The sequence below is a fragment of the Penaeus chinensis genome, chromosome 4 (assembly GCF_019202785.1).
Source record: "Penaeus chinensis breed Huanghai No. 1 chromosome 4, ASM1920278v2, whole genome shotgun sequence".
NCBI classification, from domain to species: domain Eukaryota; kingdom Metazoa; phylum Arthropoda; class Malacostraca; order Decapoda; family Penaeidae; genus Penaeus; species Penaeus chinensis.
The window spans coordinates 1,149,298-1,161,797 of NC_061822.1; the positions used below are offsets into that span (position 1 = coordinate 1,149,298).

Below are 12,500 nucleotides of genomic sequence, written 5' to 3' on the forward strand. Positions count from 1 at the left end.
TACAATATATATATATATATACATATATATATATATATATATATATATAAGTTAGTGTGGTGTGTATTGTGTGTGTGGTGTTGTGTGTGGTATCCACACTCACAAATATACACACACACACACACACACACACATCAAACACATACATACATACACACATAACGTATACACACACACACGGACACAGAATAACACACACACACACACACCACACACACACAATATATTATATATATCCTATATATATTATATAATATCTAAAAATATTTATTTATTTATTTATATATCTAAGTGTATGTATATATATATTTATTTATATATATATATATATATAATATATAAAATATATATATATATAAAGTGTGTGTATGTATTCCCTACGCATCTATAACAGATATTTCGCCCTTGACACGTGCGCTCGCATCCCTCGCCGGGGAGTCCGCCCAGCCATAGCGTTCGGATAACCATTCATTACCGGCGAGAACAGCTACGACAAATCTCTGCACGTCACACTCCACGGAAATGCTGACGTCATTGTGCTCTGCGTACATCCCGGAAGTCAGTTCCGCCACCACGCGCCCCTCCCTCGGCCCGGACATAAAGCGAAGGCGGCCCGGGTTCAGGCACTTGTTCCGCCATGAGGGTCCTGCTGCTCGGAGTGTGGCTGAACGGCGCGGGCGCTGGCGCTGGGGAGTGAGTGGCGCTGTGGGCGGTGGGGAAGAACCGTGTGTGTGTGTGTGTGTGTGTGTGTGGTGTTGTGTGGTGTTTGTGTGTGTTGTTGTGTGTGGTATGTGTGTGTGTGTGGTGTGTTGTGTGTGTGTGTGGTGTTGGTGTTTTTGGTGTTATGTGTGTGGTGTGTGTTTTTTGTGTGTTTTTGTAGTGTGTTTTGGTGTGTGTGGTGTGTGTGGTGTGTGTTTTAAAGTGTTTTGTTGTGGGGTTTTGTGTGTGTTTTGTGTGTGTGTATGGGTGGTGTTGTGTGTGTGTGTTTTGTATGTTTGGTGGTTTGTGTTTTGTGTGTTTTTTGTGGTGTGTGTGTGTATGTGTGTGTGTGTTTGTGTGTTTTTTGTGGGGTGTGTGTGTTTTGTTGTGTGGGGGTTTTGTGTTTGTGTGTGTGTGTGTTTTGGTTTTTTGTGTGTTGTTGTGTGGTGTGTGTGTGTGTGTGGGGTGTTGGGGTTGTGTTTTGGGTTTTTTTGGTTTGTTGTTTTGTTGAATTTGTTTTTGTTTTTGTTTGGTTTTATGTGTGTGTTTTTGTGTTTTTGTTTGTGTGTGTGTTTTTTTGTGTGTTTGTGTGTGTGTTTTTTTGTGGTGTGTGTGTGTGTGTTTTTGTGTGTGGGGTTTTTGTGTTGTTTTTGGGGTTTTTGTTGGGGTTTTTTTGTGTGTGGGGTGTGGTTTTTGTTTTGGGTGTGTGTTTGTGGGGGGTTTTGTTTTTGTGTGTGTTGTGTGTGGGGGTGTGTGTGTGTTTTGTGTGTGTGTGTTGTGGGGGGGGGATTTGATAATAGCGAACAAACAAACAAGCTTACGTAACAACAAAGATGACAATTACAATGAGTGATGTCATGTAGGACCCCATAATTACCCGTTGTAAATATTTTAACAATTCCCAATACTTTCATAAATTTAACTATTATGTGCTGTAATTCTCTTTTTTTTTTATATCGTCCATCAGAACTTCCATTTGCTTATCATCTGTTACCTTCATTTCCTTTTGTATCTGTCATTTCTCCTTTAACTGCCAAACGTCTTTCAGTGTCTTTCTATCAGTCATTTATTATTTCTTATAATCGTCCCTGACATATAGTCTCTCTCCGTCATTTTCATCTGCCCGATATTCAGTTATCATTGATTGCTAAATTCTTATCGCTTATTGTTCATCATTCATCACTGATTATGGCATTATGACTCCGTCTCTCGCTCCTCCCGAAGGCGAACTCGCCGCTCCACAGGGACCGTCGGCAAATGCCCGGAAGACCTGGAGGACCACCTGGAGGAGGACCTGGAGGACCACCTAGGAGAGGACCACCTGGAGGAGGACCCCTCCTGACCCACTGGAGGTAGGACCCGGGAGGACAACCTAGGAGAGACCACCTGGTGGAGGACCACCAGGAGGACCTGGAGGCCGACCTGAAGGAGGACCCGGAGGCCGACCCGGAAGGAGAAGTAGGAGGAACCTCCTCCTGCCCCCCCTGGCCTGCCACCCCCTGCTCCTCCTGCTCCCCCCCCTGGGAACTCCCCCCCTGCCCCTCTATCCCCCCCCCCCCCCCCCCCCCCTGCCACCTCCCCTCCCTCTCCCCACCCCCCCCCCCCCCCTTTATCCCACCCCCCCTGGACATGGGACCCCACCTGGAACCCCCAAACCCCCCCCACCCCCTCCCACACCACCACTGCCCCTGACTCCCCCCCTCCCCCCCTGGATCCCCCCCAACTCCACCTGCCTCACCCCCCTGGGACCCTGGACCCCCCCCCCCCCCCCTCCTGGAACACTCCTGGCCCCCCCCCACCCCTGGAACCTCCCCTCCCCCTGGACCCTCCCCTGCCCTGGCCCTGAGTCTCCTGGCCTACCCCCCAACTCCTGGCCCTGGGAACCCAACACACTCCCCCCCCCCACCCCCTCTCCCTCCTTCCCCTGCCACCTCTACCCCCTGCCCCCCTGCCCCCTCCCTCCTCCTGGAACCCCCCACCCACCTTCCCTCCCCCCCCCACCTGGCCCCCCCCCCCCTCCTGGACAATCCCCCCCCCCCCCCTGGACCCCCCCCCTTGCCCCCCCTCCTGGCCTCCCTCCTGGACCCCTGGAACCCCCCCTGCCATCCCCTTCCCCCACCCCTCCTGACCCGGACCCCCCCCCCTGCCCTCCCTCCTCTCCTCACCCCCTTATTTTCCTGCCTCCCACACACCCCCCCCCCCTCCCCTGACCACCCCCCCCCTCCCTGGAAGCTCCCCCCCCCTGGCCCCCTCCCTCCCTCCTCCTTCCCTGGCCTGGGCCACCTGGACCCCACCCCCCTGGCCCCCACCCCTCCCCCTGGCCCGCCTGCCTGCACCCACCCCCCACCCACCCTCCCAACCATCCCCCCTCCCCCCCAACCCCTTCCCCCCTGGCCCCCCCCCATGGACCCTGGCCCCACCCACCCACCCCACCCCCCCCACCCCTACCCTCCCTCCCCACCCTGGATCCCCCCCCACCACCTATAACTGGCACCCCCCCTGGAACCCCCCCCACCCCCCATCCCCCCCCCCTCTCCCACTCCCCAACCCACACTTTGCCCCCGCACCCCACACCTCCTGCCCCCATCCTCCCCAATGCACCTGGACCCGCTGTAACACCCGCCTCCCTACACCCCACCACCCTCCCCCCACTCCTCCCCCCCTCCACCTATCCTCCTCCCCTGGCAACACCCCCCCTCCCTGCCACCCTACCCCTTCCCCCCCCCCCCCCCGGACCCCCCCTCACACCCCGGGGAAACCTCCCCCCCCCCCCCCCCCACCCCCCCTTCCCCCGCCCTGCCCCCCTGGACACCCCTCCCTCTAACCCCCCCCCTCCCCCCTACCCCCCCCTTACTCCCCCCCCCCTCCCTGGCCGCCCCCTCCCCCCCCCCCCCCCCCCCACCCTGGAACCCCGGGACCACCACTGGTCCCCCCCCCCTCACACTCCCCCACCTGCAACCCCCCCTGCCGCACTCAACATCCTACCCCTGCCCCCGTCAACAACTGCTCCATCCTACCCCCCCCCTCCCAACCCCTCCCCTCCCCCCCCCACATACCCCCCCCCCCCCCAAACCAAACCCCCCCATCCTCAACACAACCTCCCCCTGGACCCCCCCCCCCTCCTTCCCCCCCCCCCCCCCCCTCCCCTGGGACCACCCCCTGAAACCTGCCCCCCTACCTGCCCCCCCTCCACCCACCCTGCTCCACCCTGCCCCTCCCCCCTCCCCTACCCCACCCCCTGGAACCCCCCTCACCCCCCCCCCATGCCACCCCCCCCCCCCCCCTGACCCCCCCCCCTCCCACGGGCCCCCTCCCCCACCCCCCCATGGAACCCTGCCCCGCCCCCTCACTGACCCCCCTGCCCTGCCCCCCACCCCCCCGCACCTGGCCCGCCCTCACCCCATGCCACCCCCCCCCCTGGACCTACCCCCCCCTCCCTCCCCATGGGGCCCCTCCCACCCCCCCCCCTCCTCCCTCCCCCCCATCACCCCCCCTGAACCCTGGGCCCCCCTCCCCCTACCCTACCCCCCTGCCCCTCCCCCCCTCCCTCCTACCCCCCCACCTGGCCCACCTCCCCCCCCCCCCCCCCCCCCCCCCTCCTGCCCCTCCTGGAACCCCCCCCCTCCTCCCACCCTGACCCCCCCCCCCCCCCCCCCTGGGAACCCACCCCCAACCCCCCACCCCCCCCACCCCACCCCCCTCCCCGCCTCCCTCCCCCCCCCTCCACCCCCCTTCCCCCTGGGTATCCCCCCTGCCCCCCCTACCCCTGCCCCTTGCCTCTGGTTGCCCCCCTCCCCCCCCTACCTCCCTGGTACGGCCCCCCCCCCCCCCCCCTGCCTGGACCCTGCCCTGGAACTCACCCCCTGACCCCCCCCCCACCCCTGGACACCCCAGCCCCCCTCTCCCCCTGGCTGTGGCTGGACCTGCCCCTGGCCCCCTGGCCCTGCCCTGGACCCCACCCCCCCTGGAGGCGACCCGAGAGGGACCCGGAGGCCGACCCGGAGGAGGACCTGGAGGCCGACCCGGAGGAGGACCTGGAGGCCGACCTGAAGGAGGACCTGGAGGACAAGGAGGTGGGAGCAGCGTGACAGGACCCAGCTCCTCCGAGGTACAGTATTCCCACTCTCGCCTTGTTTCTCTGGAAGGCTCTGATGTTAATGAGGAAACAGGCTGATTTATAAAGACCTTTGACATACACGCTGCCTCATGTTACAATATCTAAATCAATCACAAAAAAGCTTCCACATACATGATAAAAATTCCCGCAAAGACACACACGCCCGTAGTGCCAAATAAACCACTGAAGGATCTGTTTCACCCCCTTTCACCCATTGCAAACTTATGAAAAACATTACCTCTGAGCACCGCTTATGTCTAGCCTTGCAGGAGCCTTGATCAGCATTGGCCCTGTGGCCGCAGGAGCGGTAGGAGGGCGGAGTGGGGAGGGCGAGGCGAGGGGTGGCCAAGGAGTGCCAAAGAGATCTAGGTGCAAGAGTCCGGGATTACAGCCTGCCAGCTCCGACCCGAAAGCCACCGAAGAGTTGGACCGGATTGGAGACCGTTTTTATTTGTTATTGTGTTTTGTGTGTTTTTGTTCGTTTTTGTTGTTTGTACTGTACAGGGAGGAGGTGGTTGGCGATCACAGGATCATCATTACGAATGGTAAGCGTTTACGCAAATAGACGTGCGCACAGGCATAGGCAGACAGTCTGCAGACAGAAAAACTAACGGACACACACACACACAAAAAAAACACAAAACACCAAAAACACCCAAAACACACACAATACTATATTAAACCCGTATATTATATATACATATAAATTAAAATTTATAAATATATTTATTTAAAATTTATATATATATATATATATATATATATATATTTCCCCTGATTTAACCCCTATATGAAACAGTTTGAAAGATAAGTAAAACGATTTGAGCGAAAATAAAATCCTCTTTTTATCCCCCCCTTTTTTTTTCCTCTTTAGTTTCCTATACCCCCTGTTCGCCCCCCCTTTTCCTCCTCTCCCCTTCTTCCTCTTCTTTTCTTCTTTTTTCTTCTTTTCTTTTTCTCTTCCTCCTTCTCCTTTTCCCCTTCCCTTCTCCCCCCCCCTTCCCCCTCCCCCTCCTCCTCCCCTCCTCCCCCCTCCCCCCTTCCTCCTCTTCCCCCTTTTTCTCCTCTTCCCTTTCCTCCTCCCCCTCCCCCTCCTCCTCCTACTAAACCCCCCCCTTTTTTTCCCCTCCTCCCCGGCCTCCCCGCCTCCCCCCCCCCTTTCCCCCAAGGCACCCCCAAACCACGACTACAGCAGGGCCCAAAACCCCAAACCCCAACGCCGTGTGCCGCCACCCATCCTACATGAAGATCCCCCTCAGTCCTACCTTGGGCTCCTTCACTCCGAGCGGGATGGGGCCCGTGGGCATCGCTCTCTCGGGAGGATTCTTCTACAACCACCTGTCCACGCCGCAGGGGGATGTGGCGGCAGTGGTGGAGGCGGAGTCCTTCGACAGCTGCAGCGGCCACGCGGACCCGCAGTGTCGGTACCACTACCATAAGGTACGCGTCGGGGGAGGGGGGGGGGGGGGAGAGAGGAGAGGGGAGAGAGAGGGGGAAAGGGGGAGAGGGGGAGAGAGAGAGAGAGAGAGAGAGAGAGAGAGTGAGTGAGTGAGTGAGTGAGTGAGTGAGTGAGTGAGTGTGTGTGTGTGTCTAGTGTCTGCTTTTACTGCGCGTCCATTCTTAGCGGTTTTCAAATATCAATACCCTCTGCATACTGTGGTCTTTGAAGTGCATTCCTCGGCGACAGTCCTGCAATTGCACTCATGCCCTCCCTTGCAGGTGCCCAATTGCCTCGATCCGGACAGATCGTGTGAGCTCGTGGGCTACATGATGGACGGTTTCCCGGTCTACTCCTACTGTGTCATCAATGGCGTCCAACTCAGCAGCTGTTACAAGTAAGCGCTGCAGTTCTTATGTTGGCTTTGATTTCATTTATATTGTATTTTATGTTTTCCTTGTCTCTTCTCTTTCTCTTCTTCCTTCTTCTCTCTTTGGATTAGGTAGAATAGAAACTATGTATAGGTTAGGATAGGTCAGTTGTTTTTTAAGATTTCCGACTGATTGCTTTCTGTACATTTCATTCACTTATTATTGGTATCTTGTGGTTTATCGGTTTATTTCTCTATGTATTAATTTATCTATGCTATTTATGTATTCATTTTATATACCCACATACTTATCTTTGCTTGTATATTCATATACCTATCAACCTATTTACCTATAATTTCTGCATTTTGTTTTTTTATTCAGAAAAGTGTCCGGTGACGGGTCGATGCAGGAACATTTCGAATACCAGCCTGACGAGAACTGCCAATTAGACGAAGCCAACGGATACCAGTTCGAAGACGAGCGTGGCTACGGCTACGTCTTCTCCGAGAACTATCCGTTCGTCATGCGCGGGTTCATGGGTTCGGACATCACTGATATCTGTGAAGTATATTAATATAACCATTGATTACTGAATTACGGCAGTCGATTGCCGAAGATAGTTTGGGCCTGGATGTGTTTAAAATGACCGGCGACTATTTTTGTTAGCTTTAACGATGTTGAGATATATAATAAAGGCTGGTGCGGTGAAGGTTCATTCAACTCAAGTAGCTCGTGTTTGTGCTTAACCTTTTTGATGGACGCCCTAAATTTACAAGAGTTGATGTTCAGGGTTTGTTTACCTACACACACACACACACACACACACACACACACACACACACACACACACACACACACACACACATATATATATATATATATATATATATATATACATATATGTATATATATATTACATATATTATATATATTATATATATATATATATTGTGTGTGTGTGTGTGTGTGTAAACCATATGCTATTTATCATATGCCGTTACCTGCTCTTGACAAATATTTTTTAAATGACACGGTGTTCGGAACACCCTTTGATCAAGAATTTTGTTCCGTGATTGTAATTCTTGAAAACTGAGAGTCAAGTAAGTGAAATTGACAGACTACCACCGGATAATTGTGACTGACACATTATTGTATAATCCTGATATCTACAGTCAGGTCAACGCATTATTGTAATCAGTTAAATTATTGTGTGTCATGACTTTGAATTCAGTCCATTAGTTATTCTTATATGGAAATGAAGAACTCTGTAAGGATATCTCAACTTGAATGTATTACTTAATCGACTGTTTATTGGTCACATTACAGGCAAGTTGATGTAAAATGTAGCCCTATAAAGCATTCATACATAACGTCTATTTCTCTCCTTTTATATGTATACTCCCTAAAGTATATAAATATACTATATGTTTTTCACTACCTCAAGAACATGAAAAGGGAACAACAGCCAATATAAGATTTTATTTTACCGGATGAAAACGTAATTCCCTCCCTCATGAAAAAGAGCTCAAATCAGTCTGGGTTGAAGAGCTGCAATTGCATTTGTTCGAGCACCAACCTCGAGTTGCGTTCCTCCAGGCACTTCGTCGGGGCAGGGGAAAGCGAGGCGACCTTATGGCGACGTTGGAGGTGCTCGTGGCCACGTCTCGGCGGCCATCGGAGACAGAGCAGATGGCATATCGTCGTCCTCTTTTCGATCGGACAGGTAATGCAGACGCGTCACTATGCCTTGCACGCACTGGTCATCAGGCGCAAAAACTTCGTCGAACAAAATGTCAAAATCAGCAGCGTCAGGAACATCACACAGATCGTCAACGGAGCTAGTCCTTGGATTGCTGACGGTCTGAGTCGAAGACGACGAGGAAGAGGACCGACGGAGAATGCCCAACGGCAACGGGAAGGAGCGGCTGGCGGTCGGGAGTCAAGGAATTACCACGGACCAGGTTTGGCAACCTTTTGATGACTTCCCAGGCGATTCGCTCAAAGGCAGTTACCTCCCACAAACTTTTAACCGTTTCGCATGCCTCTTCTCGACGTCACTCTCAGCCAGCAATCGACGTTTGCGGCACAAAACTCCTCTTCATCCCTCGGGAGAGAGGTCGCTGGACTGCGCCTTCGATCTGCAGTCTAAGGGAAGCGCGATCCATTTCGGAAGCTGACTGAAAACTGCGAGGACCGCCAGCGCTTTCATGGGTGCGCGCAGTGAGGTCAATGATGGCTGAATGATTGCAGTCTGCTCGTGTTTTCTCTAGCACTTTGGTGTAGTCAAATACCGCAATCCAGAAAAGAAGAAAAACATAAACATCTGCGCACATGACTATATCTATCTCCATGAATACACACACACACATAATTATACATATATATATGCATATATTTACACACATATGTACATATGTGTACATATATACATATATATATGATATATAATGAATATATTTACGCACACATATATATGTATATATATGTGTGTGTGTGTATATATGTATGTAAGTATCTGTTTATCTATCTATCTATATATATGAATACATCTGTGTATATGTATATATATATATACATATATATATTTATCCGTATACAACTGCATATATGTATATATATCTATCTATATACATATATCTGCATATATTTATATACATGTATATATGTGTGTATATACACACACACACATATATATATATATATATATATATATATATATATATATATATATATATATATATATTATATGTATACATATATATGATATATATGTGTGTATATATTTATATATGTATATAGTATGATATATTTATATATGTGTATATTTATATGTGTATATGTGTGTATGTGTGTATATATTTATATATGTATATAGTATGATATATTTATATATGTGTATATTTATATGTATATATGTGTGTATGTGTGTATGTATATGTATATATGTATATATATGTGCATATGTATATATATATATGTATATCTATGTATATGTGCATATGTATGTATATATGTATATATATGTGTATGTGCATATGTATATATATGTATATGTATCCGTATATATATATGCGCATATGTATGTATATATGTATATCTATGTGTATGTGCATATGTATATATATGTATATGTATCCGTATATATATATGTGCATATGTATGTATATATGGGATATCTTTTGTTTTTATGTGCATTGTTATATAATTTTTTAAAATGTATCCGTATATATATGTTTCATATGTATGGATATATGTATATTATGTATGTGTGCTATGTTTAAAAAATAGTATGTATATTGTATATTTTATTTTATATGTGCATTTTTTTTGTAATTTTTGTATATCTATGTATATGTGCATATGTATATATATTATATGTATTGTATTTTTTATTTTTTGTTTTATATGTATATATATGTTTGGTTTTATGTAAATTATGTATATTAAAATTTTATATATTCCATTTTATGTTATTGTAAATTATGTTTTATATTTTATTAATTTTATTATGTTATTATATGTAAAATTGGGTTTTTGGGATTCCATTATATGTGCATTGTTTTAAAAATTTTGGGATATGTATCCCTTAAAATATTGTGCCTATTATGTATTTTTTTTTTATGTTTGTATATGTAAATTATGTTTTATTTTATTTTATGTAATTGTAATTTTATGTATATTTTTATTCCTATTAATGTGCATATGTAAATTTTTTTGTATATGTATCCGTATATATATGTGCAAATTTTTTGTATATATTTTTATTATGTTTGTATTGTAAATATATGGAAAATTATATATATTTGCATAAAGTTATGTAAAAATATGTTTTATAATTATATGTTTTTATAAGTTTAAAATGTAAAATGTATTGTATTGTTATATATGTGCATATGTATTTTTTTGTAATTTTATGTTTTAAAAATATGGGGCATTTTTTGTATTATGTATATGTATGTATATTAAAATTTTTTAAAGTGCTTTTTCTATTTTGTATATAAAAAAATTTCTGTATATTTTGTTTTTATTTTATGTAAAAATATGTTTTTATGTTTTTTGCATATATTTTATTTTATGTATTTATGTATTTTATGGTTATTATATGTATATGTTTATAAATTTAAATGTATAATTTTTATTATGTATATATGTTTTTGTTTTATACTTATATATGTGGGGAAAATTTTATGTTATATGTATATGTTTTTATATAATTATTATATGTGCATTTTGTATATTTTTATGTATATATGTTTAAAAAATTTTTTATTATATGTATATTATGGTTTTTATTTTTTATAGGGATTTTAAAATATATATGTAAATATGTTTTATGTTTATATATAAATTTACATAATTTTTGTTTTTAATTTTTAAATTTTAAAAAACTATATATGTGCATTTGTTTTGTTTATAAATGTATTGTATGTTTATAATTTATTATGTATTATGTATATGTATGTATATATGGTTTTAAAGTTTTGAGTATATTTTATGTATGTAAAATTGTTTTTTATATGTATTATTATGTTATATATTGGGATATGTTTATATATAAAAAGTATACATATTTATGTATGTATATATGTATGTATATTACTTATATATGTGATATGTATGATATATATGATTTATACTATGTATATATATACGTATATTTTGATTTTTTACATACTATGTATATGTATGTTTATATAACGTAAATATGTATATGTATGTATATATAGCTACTACATATGTATATTTACGTATATATATGTATACATATGTATATATTTCGTATTATATATACGTATACATATGTATATGTATGTGTATATATACGTATACATAGGTATATAATATGTTTATATGTATACATATGTATATTTACGTTATAAATATTGTTTATATACGTATACATATGTATATATACGTATAATATGTATATATAACATATATATGCATATGTATATTTAGTATTCTATATGTATATTTTACATATTATATGCATATGTATTTTTTATTTGTATTAATTGTATATATATGAATATACAGTATTTATGCATATGTATATATATGTATATATACTAATATATGCCATATGTATTATATATGTTTATATACGTATATATGTATATTATTCGTATATTTGTTATATTTATGTATATATAAGTATATATTTGGATATATCGTTATACATATGTATAATTAATATACATAGGTTATTATATACTTATTTATGTGCATATATGTATATGTATGTATATATGTATAGTATGTATTATGATATGTATGTATATATGTATATGTATGTATATATGTATATGTATTGAATATTTGTATATATGTATGTTTATATGTATATATGTATATATGTATATATGTATATGTTCTATATATAAATGTATACATATTTATGTCTGTAGTATATGTTGGTAGATTCATTATATGTGGGGGGGCCACCAATATGTTATGCATATATATGCATATATACATATGTATTATATAAGTATATATACATTTATATTAAGTATATAGACTATTTATGTATATTTATGTATATATACGTATATATGTATATAAATTATATACATATATATTGCTAGATATGTACTTATATATGTATATATGTATATATATGTCATATGATGTATATATATGTTATACATAGGTATATATTCGTATATTATACCTATATATGTATATATACGTTATGTTACCTATATATGTTATATATACGTATAAATGTATAACTATATATGTATATATACGAATTATTTAGTAAATCTATGAATATTGAATAGTAATATATAATTTATATATAGTATATATAAGTATATATACGTATAAATATATGTTTATATATGTATATACTATGTATATATTATATTTA

The 12,500-nt window shown here is 43.4% G+C and overlaps 1 protein-coding gene across 1 annotated transcript; it reads left to right on the forward strand.

Annotated features, from left to right (window-relative positions):
- Positions 1-3,294: 3,294 nt before the first annotated feature.
- On the forward strand, positions 3,295-7,992 carry LOC125024772 (translation initiation factor IF-2-like). Its single transcript, XM_047612524.1, has 6 exons — positions 3,295-3,311; positions 4,594-4,812; positions 5,078-5,239; positions 5,986-6,256; positions 6,536-6,651; positions 7,007-7,992. The coding sequence occupies exons 1-6, from the start codon at positions 3,295-3,297 to the stop codon at positions 7,197-7,199; spliced, it is 978 nt and encodes a 325-aa protein (XP_047468480.1). The 3' UTR covers positions 7,200-7,992.
- The last annotated feature ends 4,508 nt before the right edge of the window (positions 7,993-12,500 follow it).

Bases quoted from the DNA above. Each gene is read 5' to 3' on its own strand.
- LOC125024772 (XM_047612524.1), top strand. The intron at 5,240-5,985 runs GTTGGACCGGAT...CTTTCCCCCAAG, and splicing joins GACCCGAAAGCCACCGAAGA to GCACCCCCAAACCACGACTA. The intron at 6,652-7,006 runs GTAAGCGCTGCA...TTTTTTATTCAG, and splicing joins CAACTCAGCAGCTGTTACAA to AAAAGTGTCCGGTGACGGGT.